The sequence below is a fragment of the Tenrec ecaudatus genome, chromosome 7 (assembly GCF_050624435.1).
Source record: "Tenrec ecaudatus isolate mTenEca1 chromosome 7, mTenEca1.hap1, whole genome shotgun sequence".
NCBI classification, from domain to species: Eukaryota; Metazoa; Chordata; class Mammalia; order Afrosoricida; family Tenrecidae; genus Tenrec; species Tenrec ecaudatus.
In genome coordinates this window covers 63448867-63463290 of record NC_134536.1, presented here as the reverse complement: position 1 = coordinate 63463290, position 14424 = coordinate 63448867, and the positions used below count along the sequence as shown (strand labels likewise).

The window sequence follows — 14424 nt, the reverse complement described above, 5'->3', positions numbered from 1 at the left end:
TGGAGCCGCCCCTGCCCCTGCGCCCTCTTCCCCGCCCCGGCAGGCGCGACCCGCTGAGGCAAAGCCATTGGGAAAGGCCCCGCCCTCCGGCAGGCAACCTCCAGACCCCGACTCCGCGCGCGGCTGCCAACCGCTGCCGGCTCCTACGCATGCGTGACCCTAAAGAGGGCGCATGCGCTTTAGGAGGCACGTAATCTGCGCCGGGGGCGTTTTCCGTTCCTAAACGTTTGATGTGCCCTGAGTGGAAAAGAGGGGAAAAAGTAAGAAGTAAAAGTACGCTGAAACTTTATCAAAGACAAGAAGAGGGGGAAAGAGAACACGGAGAATCCCTGGAAGAAAGAGGCTAAATTTAAGATTAGTCTAATAACGGCCTCTTTATTACGCCAAACCCCAGACTTAAGGCGACAGGAAGTCCTCGCGCTGACTTCTGGGAAGTGTAGTTTTATGCGGCGGTCGTTATTTTTACGACGGAAACTACAACCCCCAGAGGCCACCGCAACGTATTCTGTGGCGGCCTTGGAGCCAACAGTTAAGAAGCGCGGGTTGCCTGAGATCTGCGGCTCGGTGAGCAATGGTGGCTTGGCTGCTTCCTTCCCCGACTATCTTTGACGATGTATATATGATTTTTTTCTTCTTCCTCCTTCTCTTCTGATGTTTTGGAGACGAAGCTATCTAGGGCTGTTGCTCGCAGTCCAGGGATTTTCCCCAATAACCTGAGTGGGAAACCCGCGTGCTTGGCGAGGCAAAGATTTGGAGGTCGCAATCCCTCGGATTTCGGGAAACGGTGGTGCAAAATCTAAAGTGAGAGCGAGTGTCCGCACTGCTGCCTCTGCACGAGCCTTCTCTAGTTGAGCACGTGCAGCCTGGATTAGGGATCCCTTCGCAATTGAGCCTTTTATTCTGCTTAGTGTATATGCTTTTCTTCATCAATCGTATGAACCCCCAGAAGGGGTTAGACCAACTTGTCAAATCCTTTGGGATGAAACTTGAAAAAATAAATGACAAAATCCTAGACCTCAGCTCTTGAAGGCTTTAAGGATACTATATGAAAAGGTCTATTGATACCTCCAGAATTGGGTATCGTTAAATTTTCGATCACTTGTTTACAAATTATTGTTTGATTTTTCTTAAAGTCACACACCCTTTGAGAAAGTTGCGCTTCGAAAAGCCATCAATGGACTGATAGATTCGAATTAGTGCTTAACGTTACAGCACAGGTGAGTTCTATAAAGAGGCCTCATACCTGGTAAGCACATGGTGAGGAGGCCTGGTGACATAGTGAGTGGGTGACTAGCCGGGCTGCTCATCTTGAGGTCTGCAATTCCAACCCCCAGCCACTCCCCTAGAGAGAGATGTGACTTTCTACTCCAGTATTTTTCCACAGGGCAGTTTTGTTCTGTCCTCTAGTGTCTCTCTGACTTGCAACCAACTGGATGGCACTGAGGCTTTTTTTGTCTTTGTTGTTTTGTTGTTCATTTGAGAGCTAGTGTAAGATACGTTCGGAAGTTAAACAAGACCAAAACACTACATTATATCGTTTTTTGGGGGGATGTCTAAGAAGAGGGCTACCTAGTCACGCTTGCAAAACCAGTGGAATTCCCCCACCCACACTAGGGAAGGAAGGTAGAACCCAAAGGAAGAGCCTATGCTGAGAACCAGAAATGAGAAGAGGTATGGTACTTTAAGAAAACGGCAGTATGAAAAATCATTGATATTTTAGGAGGGTTGGTATTTTGTATAGTGATAATATTTCAACAACAGGTAGGTACTATGACCTCTAGGTAGTTTCTTTAAGTGACTGATGAATTGGTCTAATTTGGCAAGCTTCACAGAATTATCAGGTTACTGGTTTGTATCAGAATAAAGATGGCTATAACTATTCTTATACGTACAATTTTCAAAATAAAACATTCTTTTTTTTTTTGTGGGCTTACCATTTTTCACCTAGCCCCCAAAGGATAGGGTAGTTTCTGGAGGCTAGCTTCCTATTCACTCCATAGATGAGTATGATCTCATCTGTTCCCATGTGTATCATTCAACTCCCAAACCAAGCCACTGCCATTGAATTGATTCTGAAAATAGAACTGTTCCATCGGGTTTCCAAGACTCGAAATCTTGATGGGAGCAGACTGTCTCAACTTTCTCATGTGGAACAGCTGGTAGATTTGAACCACTGACCTGGAGGTTGTCAGTCCAACATTTAACACACCACTATATTCTGATTTAATTTACATTTATTTTTTTATTTTAACATTTTATTAGGGACTCATACAACTCTTATCACAATCCATACATACATCAATTGTGTAAAGCACATCTGTACATTCTTTGCCCTAATTTACATCTATTTGTAGTTGACTCCTAAATATATAGCTCCATCCAGCATTAGCACTCAGCTTTCATTTAAAAGTCCAGGACCCTAAGTACAGAGTAGAACTACGCATGGAATTTGCAAGACTGTAAGTTTTTATTGCAGCAAACTGTCACATCTCCCACAGAGAAGCTGGTGGGTTCAAACAACCTGCCTTTTAGCAACTGGGTGTTACTATGCCACCAGGGGTCTTCCCTCAAACCCAACAGACCTAAAACCAGATAAACAGTGTGCCCTGTGACTCAAATTCATTTGGAATGTTCTCTATCTTGGTAAAGGATAGTACTGTCATCCGCTTGTGACCATTTGAATCCAGCATTATCCTTCATTCCTTCCTGTTCATTCCTCTGTAGCCATATTCTACCAAGCTGTGTCCATTTTATTTCCAAAATATTCCCCAAATCCACATATTTCTCTCCAGCTACATTCAAACACTGCCATTGAGTGAGTTCTGGCTCGTATCCACCCATATTGGGTTTCCAAAGCTGCACATCTCTACAGGACCAGATAGCCTCATCTTTCTCCCACTGAGCATTTGGTGAGTATCAACTGCCAACCTTTTAGGTAGGAATCCAACACATATGTGACAGTGCCACTAGTTCTCCATCTGTATGTCAGCACCCTCCATAGCACCATCCAAATACTCATTGACTGTTATATACCAACCTTGGGAAAATAGCACTAAGTACAAGAGGCTTCCCTTTTGTTAGGGAGCTCGCATTCTGCTAAAGCGAGAAAGAGAAAGTATATACATGTGTAAACGTCTAGTGAATCAAATGAAGACAGGTGCTTTGAAGGAGAGAACTGAGAAGGAGAACAGGGAATGTTGGGTTGTGGGATCAGTGTTTATGTTTAAGTAACGTATTCAGAAAAGACCTAATCAAGAAAAAATGGCTAGTCAGTACTGCAAACTATTATCAACATGTCAAGAAAGCTCAAGTTTAATAACAGTCCAACAACATTTTTTTTCCTTGGTGTCTTAGTTTTTAGGCTGCTTCCTGGGGTTATTTGGGACACTGATTCAGAAAATTGCATTGGATATACCACATTAGCTCTAGTTTCTTAGATATGGTTGAACTTATAAAATTTTAGTGTCTTCTTTGAAAGATCTCTTCTGCAGGACTGATATGCCATAACATCCTTTCCTATTTGAATGGGAAATTTATTTACTTAAATTGCCCACTTTTTTTGTGTGTCTAGTGACCTTTGTTTCACAATTATCCCTTCCCTCCTTTCTGATGACATACACTGTTGTGCACTAGGATCTTGTGCCTGTTCTTTCTTTCCCTAAACTACCACAGCTCTCAGAGGATGGTCTTGCATATCTGAGACCGCACAACATAAAGTAGTGACAGCAATTTCCAAACAAGTTTACATAGTGAATGTCTTGACCTGAATGAATCCAGTGATCTGATCACAAGACTTAAATCTTTCCAAGCAGTCTTCAGAATTGCTTGCCTCCAGATGAAAAGAAAAGAATATACTTCAATCTGGAACAAAAATTACATTTTATTAAAGGAGAGAAAAGGATTTACTGCCCTTCTTTACTGTAGGCAAGAACTTAGTTTTCAGCAGTGACATCAGAAACCTGAAGAAAATTAGTCTTTCACAATATAATCCAAGTGACTGGCATCTTTTCATTGACAGTTTCAAACATAGTTTGGAATGTGCTCTTTTAGATAATAGCAAAAAATAATGGTTCTATTCCAATCAGCCCCTCACCTGGATGAAAGAAGAGTACAAGACCGTCTCTTTAGTCTTGGAAATGATAAATTACGGAGAACATCCTTGAGTTGTTTGTATAGATTTGAAGATTGATAATGTTCTTCTTGGTCACTAAAGTGGCTACATAAAATGCCCTTGCTTTTGATGCCTTTTGGATAATAGAACCAAACATAAACATTGGGTGAGAAAAGATTGGCCTCTGGTGGAGTGTACGGCGGTTGGAAGACAAAATATAATCAACGAACCTTTGGCAGTATGAAATGGAATCACACTGCTACCACTGCATTTTAGCTGGGCCCGATGAAATAATTTGTAAAGGCTTTGTGTAAAGACCATCCGTGCATTGAATACACAGCCCATAAGTTACCTGGACTTACCATGGAAAACTGAAGGCAGGAGTTTTGATTAGTTCTCAGAGCATACAACTTATAAATGACCCACATTTCAAAACATCAGTGACTGATGGCGAATTATGTGCCTGCTCTTCATTTGTTCTTGTTTTGAAAATTTGTTGTGGCAACAAGAAGGCAGACAGTAGAGGTTATGCTCTTGCTTCTCAACAGGCTTGGCTGCAATGTGAATGTACATTATCTGCACAGCCACTTAGATCGCTTTCTAGAGAAACTTGGAGATTTAGCGTAATTGTTAAATAAGATGCAAAAGTTCACCAGGACAAAAACTGGAGGCCAGCTACCAAGGAAGATGAGCTGCATGTGAAGGCAGACTGTCATGGAATCTTATGCCAGATTGTCCTGACAGGTCCCACATTCGGAACTCTTATAAAAGTAGCTTCCTGTGACTGGAAAGTTTGATCAGAAATCTGTGGATTGGGTTTGAAAATAGTAAAACTTTTCACTTTTAATGTCTCTTTATGTTTAAAAGCTAGCAATTTAAATACTACATTAATTATCCTGATTTTTTTATGGGTAAGCAGAATAAAGAGTGGTAGAGTGCATATGTTCTGTATCTCAAAAACTAGGTCGAATAGGAGAAAACGTGCTATTTTTTGGAATCACCAGCTCAGATACACCCAGAAACAAGTCTAACATTTGAAATGTGTGTTGACTGTGATACCATTGTTTATGTTAGATGAACCATGACTGAAAGAAGAGAATACCAGAAATAAATTGACCAGTTTTATTGACTAAGGGAAGACATTTAGTTTTATCACAACAAATTATGGATAACATTGCGAAGAATAGGAATTCCAGAATACTGAATTGTGCCCATAAGAACCTGTGCATGGACCAAGAGGCAGGCATTGGAACAGAACAAGGGGTACTGCATGGTTTAAAATCAGGAAAAGTGTGTGGCCGGGTTGCTCACTATACTTACTAAATCTATATGCTGAGGGCATTGTCCAAGAAGCTGGAAGAACAGTACATCATCAGAATCAGACATTAACAGCTTAGAATATGCAGAAGAAGGGCTTTGCCTGCTGAAAATGATGAAGAAAGATTTATGATGAAAATTAGAGGCTCTTCAATATGGCTTATACCTTAAAAACCATCACACCTGAACCAATAAGCAACATCATGATAAACAGAAATGAGTGAAGTTGTAAAGGATTTCATTTTACTTTGATCCACAGTCAAGACCCATGGACAGAGTTGTCAAGACATCAGATGGCATATTATGTTGGAATTGAATCGATGGCAGCCAGCAGGTGTGGTTTTAATAAATCTGCTGTAAGAGACCCCATTAGATTGCTAAAAAAGCAAAGATGTCTCTTTGAGGACTAAAGTTGCCTGACCTAAACCCAAACTCACTGCCACTGAGTTGATGCTGACTCACAGCAACCCTATAGGACAGAGTAAAACTGCCCCGGAAAGTTTCTGAGACTAACTCTTTACAGAAGTACAATGTCTCATCTTTCTCCTGAAGAAGGGCTGGTGGTTTCAAACTGCCAACCTTGCAGTTTACAGTCCAACGTGTAACTACTACACCACCAGGGCTCCTTGTCTGACCTAAGCCATGATATTTTCAGTTGCCTCATGTGAAGGCTGGTCAATGAATGAGGAACACCAAAGAATTGATACTTTTGAATCGTGAAGTTGTCAAAAAATACTAGCTATAAGAGTAAATAAAAAAGTATTGCTACTTGAGATTTCAGTTCATATATGCACAGGTTTATTGCAAACAAAACCTGTTTAAACATGTCTGAAATCAGTGGCCAGTTACAGAATTCTTCAATAATGCACTAATTTAGTCTCACTGGGATGCCTTCCTGAAAAAGGTCCCATTAAAACAGTGGCTTCCAAGGGAATTTGCTGCAAGCCATAAACCTGACTCACAGTGACTCTCCGACAGAGGAGAACGGCCCCTGTTGGTTTCTGAGACTATAAACCTTTGCAGGAGTTGAAAGCCTAATCTTTCTCCCACCGGGTGGCTGGTCTTCTCAAACTGTTGACCAGGCCTTTTAAAGGATCTGCTAGGCCAGTTAAATTCAAGGCACAGTAGTCAGCTGTTTCTCGGGATTCTAAAGGGGTAATCTTCATAGATTTCTCAAAGGACACAGGATGGTTAAAGAACTTTTGAAGAAGCTTTAAGAATGTTGAAAATTGCATTGGTGAGGAAAGACCAGGGGGCTGGGAAATTTTTTTGTATTTGTTTATTCACAACAATGTGCTTGCTCAATTTTCAAGGGTAGCAGGGGCTGTCCTATGAAAATGTTGATGGAAAACCTTACCCTGCACACCCTATATCCCTGATCTTGCTGCTTCAGACTTCTTTTTGTTAGCAAGGCAACAAACCTTTAAAAATAACACTATTTGAGTCCACCAGGGATGCCAAGACTGCCAACTTGAAGTTTCAGGATGACTAGGGGAGGGTTAGAGAGATAGAAACATCATCTGCAGAAGTACATAGACCCAGATGGAGGATATGTTGGAAACTATCCAGAAAGGCTTGGATACTTTTATTGGGGGTGCGTACAACTCATCACAATCTATATATACATCCATTGTGACAATCACATTTGTACATTATCAAAACGTTTGTACATTATCAAAACATTTGCTTTCTACTTCTCATTTTCCCCCTTCCCTCCTACACCCTCCCTCCCTCACGAACCCTTGATAATTTATAAAGTATTAATATTTTTGTCATGTCTTACACTGTCCGACGTCTCCCTTCACCTACTTTTCTGTTGTCCATAGCCCAGGGAGGGAGTTATAAGTAGACCCCTATAATCGGTTCCCCCTTTCTACCCCACCTTCCTGATATCGCCACTCTCACCACTAGTCCTGAGGTGTTCATCTGTCCTGGATTCCTTGTGTTTCCAGTTCCTAACTGTACCAGTGTACATCCTTGGGTCTAGCCGGATTTGTAAGGTAGAATTGGGATCATAATAGTGGGGGGAAGGAAACATGAAAGAACTAGAAGAAAATTGTATGTTTCATCATTGCTACACTACACTCTGGCTCGTCTCCTCCCCACAACCCTTCTATAAGGTGATGTCCAGTTGTCTACAGATGAACTTTGGGTCCCCACTCCGCACTCCCCATCATTCACAATTATATGATTTTTTGTTCTTTGATGTCTAATACCTGATCCCAACAACACCTCATGATCACACAGGCTGGTGTGCTTCTTCCATGTGGGCTTTGTTGTTTCTCAGCTAGATGGCTGCTTGTTTATCTTCAAGCCTTTAAGACCCCAGACGCTATATCTTTTGTTAGTCAGGCACCATCAGCTTTCTTCACCACATTTGCTTATGCACCCACTTTGGCTTCAACGATCATGTCGGGAAGGTGAGCATCATGGAATGCCAGTTTAATAGAACAAAGTATTCTTGCATTGAGGAAGTACTTGAGTGGAGGCCCAATGTCCATGTGCTACCTTAGTACTAAACCTGTAAATATATGCACATATATCTATTTCCCCATCATCATATATAAATATATTTACATATATACATGCCTGTATTTAGACCTCTATAAATGCCCTTTGCTTCCTAGTTCTTTCCTCTATTTCCTTTTACTTTCCTCTTGTCCCACTATCATGCTCAGCCTTCATTGTCAGCAGTTCCTCTTGGTTACATTGCCTTTGACCAAGCCCTACCAGGCCTTTTACACCCTCCTCGCACTGATTTTGGATCACTTGTTCCCTTGTGCCTTAACATCACTTAACATCATTTAACATCACTTCCTTTCCCCACTTCTGCCTCTCCCATGCCCCTCCAAAACCTTTGGTCTCATTGTTTTCTCCTCCAGATTGTTTATCCTGCCTATCTTATCTAGATAGACCTTCAGTGATAATAATATGCACAAAAACAAGACAGAGCAAAACAAAGCAACAAAAGAAAACATAACAAAAAACCAATGACAAAAGCCTGTAAATAGTTCAAGGTCTGTTGACCGTTAGGACCCTTAAGAGTGTTTTCCAGTGGAGTCTGATGGGGTGCCACGCCCTGGCCTGAAAGTCTGTTTCTGATATTCTCTCAGGACTTCCTTGCTCTGCTCCCCTTACTGTTCGTCCTTAGTGTTTTACCTCGGTGTGGTGGGGTCAGATCAGACACAATTCCCACACTGTGGCTCCAGTGTTGTCCCCTGTAGGGCTATGGGTCAGTGAGGGGGGTCTGCTTGGATGACTTTGTAGCAATGCATGTTGACCTAACTTTATATACCATGGACTACCAAAGGCCAAACATCTGTCTTGGAAGAAGTACAGTCAGAATGTTGTTCCTCAGAATTGCGGTTGACAGAATTTCACCTCATATTAGACGTTATCAGGAGGGTCTGTTCCCTGGAGAAGGACATGTTTGGAAAAGTAAAAGGACAGTGAAAAAAGGAAAGACTCTCAAAGAGATAGGTTGACACAGTAGCTGCAACAAAGGATGCAAGCCACAATTATGAGGCTAGCCCAGGACCAGGCAATGTTTTGATCTGTTGTCCATAAGGTCTCTGAGTCAGAAATGACTTGATGGCATCTAACTACCAACAAGCCTTGAAGTCTCTGGATGGTCTAGTTAACTGGCCAACTACCAACAAAGGCTGGCTGTTTGAACACACCTAGAGATACCTTGGGAGACAGGCCTGGTAATCTGCTTCTGAAAGATCACAGCCTTGATAACACCAATGGACCAACTCTGTTCTGCACATATGTAGTCACCATGAGTCAGAATCCACTGAACATCACCCAACAGTTGCCTCGGGTCAAGTTTTATTTAACTATCCCAACATTGTTCAACGTTGTTTTTACTGTACCAAGAGATATAAAGGACGGAGTTATATAGTCATAGGTCTTAACTAGGGGTGCAGTATCCTTACAGTGAGGCCAATGAGGAGATATAGGAATAACAAGACTCTCCAAGACGAATGTGAATAATGGAGGCAAGATTAGAATGTATGGACCTTAATTATTGGAAAATCTTGCCTTTCTGCATGTAGAGTGCCCTTTCAGTGTCATCCCTATAGTATCCAACTTATTTACTAAGGAAGGCAGTAGATTTATTATAAGTAGTTCATTAGTGACATTTTAAATTGCCATTAAAAAGGAATATAGAGATGGAAAACTAGTATTTTCATTCATTTGTTCAACATTTTCTGGAACCCTATCAACAGGCTCAGTGCTTGACACTGCTGACACAGCAGTCTACAGAGTAGACATGGTTTCTGCCTTTTGAAAGGTGGTATCTATGTGAAATACAAACTAGTTGAAAAAAGGTGGTTGTACAGTGAAGGGGAATAGAGATGGGGAAGTTGCTGAAGGTCTCTGTGAGAGATAAGGAAGGGCAAAACTAAGCTGGTGGAATCAACAAGATTTAGTGACTGTCTGGCTTTGAGAGATTAAAGAAAGATACCTGGGGTTGCTTCTATTCCAGATGGTAGAGAATAATGCTTTGGGATGGAAAGAGATAAATGTCCAAGTTTAGACATGTTGATACTGTTGTTTGAGGGGTTTATAGGTCATTCAGGTGAATAATAACTGGCATTTCATCTGAACAGCTTCTATACTTGAAACCCTAACTGTTGTGTGGGATAACTGCTAGGGGTTCTGATAGTGAGAAGAGAATGGACACTGGAAAAATCTTGGGCTGGAATCCCAGTTCCATCTCCTTAGCTGGGTGGATTTAGCCAAGTTCAATAAGCTTTGATTATGGGAAATGAGAGCGTCTGAGTTTTTTCATCTACCACAGGATGAGTATAGCTACTTACCAGAACTGTAAGGGAGCTTTAGTAGTGTAGATATAAGTCCTTAGAGGCCTTGGGGGAACAGTGGGTTTAGTGGGCTGCTAGCCACAAGATTAGCAGTTCCAACTCCCCCACCACTCTATGGGAGAAAGATGAGACTGTCAGCTCTCACAAAGTTTTACAGCCTGGAAACCCTACGCAGCAGTTCTGCTCTGTCCTATAGGCTCACTCTATCACTGAGTCAGCATGCATTAAATGGCAGTCGGTTTGCTTTTGGTATTTATGTGAGGGTCTTGATGACTAGGGCACCCCTAACACAAGCTGTGGTATTTTCAATCACCTCGTGCATGTGAAAGCTGGACGACAAAAAATGGAGAATGAAGAATTGATACGTTTGAATTATATTGCAAGCCAGGGGTGGGGAATGTCAGAACAAGGTATCATATAAGGCCCCCGAAATTATCACTACCAGCTACCATCACACACATCACCAAAGAGAAGCAGTTCTAGCCATCACATTTTTTAAAAAATCACTGTCATTGAGTCAGTGTTGACTCACAGCAACCCCCTGAGGATTTCTGAGACTTTGAGAGGAGAAAACCCGATCTTTCTCCAGAGGTGCGGATCACAACCCAACCTGTTACCACTACACCTCCTTAGGGGTGAGCTACCGTATATACTCAAGTATAAGTTGACCCGAATATCAGTGGAGGCACCTAATTTTGCCACAAAAACTGCATTTAAAAATGTGCTGAAAAACCTCGGCTTATACACAAGTACATACAGTAATTAAGTATTTGATAAATATGGCCCCTGAATGACATTATAATTATCCAAATGACCCTTGGCAGACACAAAGCTTCCCACCCCTGTAAGTGCAGGATAATGAAAGTAAGTGCCATGGACTGCCAGAAGACCAAGCAAATCTGTCTTAGAGGAAGCACAGCCAAAATTCCCCTAAGTACAGATGGCACGTTTCATCTCACTTTGGATCCATTAGCAGGAGGGATCGAACCTTGAAGGACATGCTTTGTAAAGTAGAGGGTCAGCAAAAAAGACATGAAGAATTAACGCAGTGACTACAACAGAGGTAGACTCTCAGATGGCATGTGTTGGACACCCAAGAAGCAGTATCTTCAAAATGATCATCTTTATGTAAAATAGATTGCTCTTCATTTTGACTGAGATAAGTAAAGTGCTTGTTAGTAATACTTGTTAATAAAATGCTGTTAGATGCTGTCAAGTTGGTCCTGGTTCAGGTTGGTTCTCATCTGTATACTGTACAATAAGACAGAACATTGCCTGGCCTAGTCCTTAGCCCCCCTTAGATTGCTGTCTGTCACCGTGTCAATCAGCTCAGTAAGGGACTTCCTCTTTCTTGCAGCCCTTCGATTTTTCCAAGCATGATGGTAACTGAAAAGTGCTAGTTTTGTAATTTTGTTATTTTGGGCATTTCTCTAAGTCTTTATAATAAAATCTTTGAGTTCTATTTTATATTTCTCAAACATACAGCTTTGATTAATATGACTTTGTATTTTAAAATTTCTTAGCTGGGGCACATTTTCATATAAATGTAGCCATTATGAATTTTTTTATATAAAACAGCAAGATTATAAATAGTTTTGAGCAAAAACTCAGGCTTGTTATGGCCATAATAAAAAATACCGTATTTAATTAATAACACACTACATGACAAACATTTCAAAGGATATAAGAATTTTAAAGAATGAATCCTTTAGAAAAGTACAATTACCTATCACATAAGATAGTATTTAATGTGATACATTTTCATACTGTATAATTCAGAGTCAGGACTGGAAGCCATGTCGATCTGCCTTCAAACAAAGCTCTTGTTCTTGAACTCTGTACCCCAAAAGTGTGGGTATGCAGTAAGCTGTAGTGCTGTAGGTTTTTGCAATTGCAGACTTTTTTTTAAGCACAAAGTATAGGTTTTAGAGATTGAATATTCATTCTGCTCTCAGAGTAGTAAGGGTTTCTACTTTATTGAGGTACCATCTCATCAATTCCAGTTGCTTAGCCCCACACTTTATACGATATTTAAAATGCTAGAAGCAGAACTCAAGCTGAATCTTTATGTTTTGCACGTTTACTGTCTTCCGTGTCTCACCGTGTCTGAAAACCTCTGGTACGTCACGGAACACCAACTCAAATGCTAACAGGGCTGAATAACTTACTATCTCCCCAGATCCACCAAAGCCTTACATTTTGAATGTTGTCCACCATGACAGATGCTAGCTGTGTCCAGAACTCTCTCTGTTTTGGCAAGTCTTTGACCACTCTGAACCTCAGTCTTTATCTGTAACAGGGAGGGACTTGACCTGAGTTTGAATAAAGTTTCACTGGCCCTGAAATTCTTCTTTTGAACAATTGTATTAAAGGATGAAAAAGGACCTTTTAGAGAAAAAAACACCACCATATACGGAATCTTTATAATAAATGCATAAATGTTACATATATATGGCTCCAGAAAGTACATAGTAAAATGGAATTAAAAGAAAGTCCTTCTTAAATGTTGCTCTTTGAAATTATTCCTCAGGAAGGAGGCTTAAAGACAGCTAAGAGATGGAGCTGTGTCTGAAATATACTAGAGACTGAAGGAACAGTTCATTTCAGTGCTGTTTTACCCTTATCTCCTGTTAACATGTGCAATTGGCTGAGGGCTGTAAGTGCGCATTGCTGGTCTGTCTAGTCAGGGATACTTCCTCCAAGAAGGACTGGTTTTCTCCAATTCAATTGCCTTACGGTTTGTCCACATTGCCTTTTCTTTGCTACTTTCGGCCTGTTCACACTGGTTTGCGCAGTCTACCGGTGGTTTCTGTTCAGTTGCTTGACCCTTTTATACTGAAGCCACCTGACCGTGACCTATGTCCTTATATGATGACCGAGTTCTTTTTAAGGTTTTTAAAGGAAAGTATCCTAATTGTCTGAAATTTAGTAACATGAGTAGTTTTGTCTCCAAATACTTAATGTTTTTTATCTTAGCTAATTGAAAACTGGCTTGTCAATTTTCCTGTGTATGTGATACTCAAATGAGGTATGAAGGCTTTTCAGTTTTGAAACCCTAAATTTTCACTTTTACGGTTTTCTTAACAGGATTGATTTGCACTGTATAGTGTCCAGGTTTTAAAAGCCTACTCTCTGAAATAGAGCAATCTTCTCTCTCTCTTTCTCTCTCTTTCATGCTATTTTGTCTCCCTCTTTCAGGGATAAATTAAGTTTATTCTTCAAAATTGTATCCAGTTTTGCTGTCCTTGGCATCTCCAAATTTACTGTAGTGTGCTTCATATGTCTGAATATCTACTTTTTCTAGCATATTTTAATGGATCAAAAATTTTTAAACGAGTTGCCACATCTGTATTTATTATGTCTTTATTAAAAGGCTTGTGTCCTTGCACATGCACACACACAGAATTCTGACATGAACTTTATAAATCAATCTCATTGCTGGCTTCATCATGTATTTTGGTTTTGTTTACTCTCATTTTGCTTATCCACTTATTTTACATGGGAAAAATTATATATGTAGAAGGGAGGGGAGATAAAAAAATCAAAGCCAAACCCACTGGCATCAAGTCAATTTGACCCATAGACCTGCTCCCTAGGGTTTCCGAGACTATACATTTTTATTACTGTAACAGACTGTCTCTTCTTCCCCCTGGAGAAGCTGGTAGGTTTAAACCACCCACATTGTGGTCAGTAGCCCATGGCTCCCTTATCTAGAGGTGAGATAGGAAAGATGAAAATTTTGTGTCATTTTAGAAAGTTGCTAAATATATCAAACAAAAATAAAATATAATAAATACTCATAGCAACCATATATAAAGCAATGAGACATTATCCCAGCCTGCACTTGTTCATAATTATTGTTGCTTGAGCCCACTTTGTTCAGTCACTGTGTCTGTCCGTCTCATTGAGGAGTTTCCTCTCTGTTTCTGACCCTCTACTAAGCATGCTTCTAAGGAGGTTTACCGATGTACTTCTTCCAAGAAGTTTAGTTCATTCTTTTGGCAACCCATGTTACTTTGAACATTGTCAACATCGTAATGGAAACACATCATTTCTTCTCCAGTCTTTGTTATTGGTTAGCTTCCACGTGCATGTGGAAGATGCCATGGCTTGGGTCAGGTGCACCTTAACCCTCAAAGTTGACCTACTTTTCAGTACTTTAAACCT

The 14424-nt window shown here is 40.7% G+C and overlaps 1 protein-coding gene across 2 annotated transcripts in view; it reads left to right on the top strand.

Annotated features, from left to right (window-relative positions):
* Nucleotides 1–227: 227 nt before the first annotated feature.
* Nucleotides 228–14424, top strand: part of CEP57L1 (centrosomal protein 57 like 1) — a 62341-nt gene continuing 48144 nt past the window's right edge. For both annotated transcript variants that reach the window (XM_075553995.1, XM_075553994.1), the window contains exon 1: nt 228–564. In XM_075553995.1, coding sequence (XP_075410110.1) covers nt 445–564 — 120 coding nt within the window. In that variant the 5' untranslated portion in view covers nt 228–444. The remainder of the gene's footprint in view (nt 565–14424) is intronic.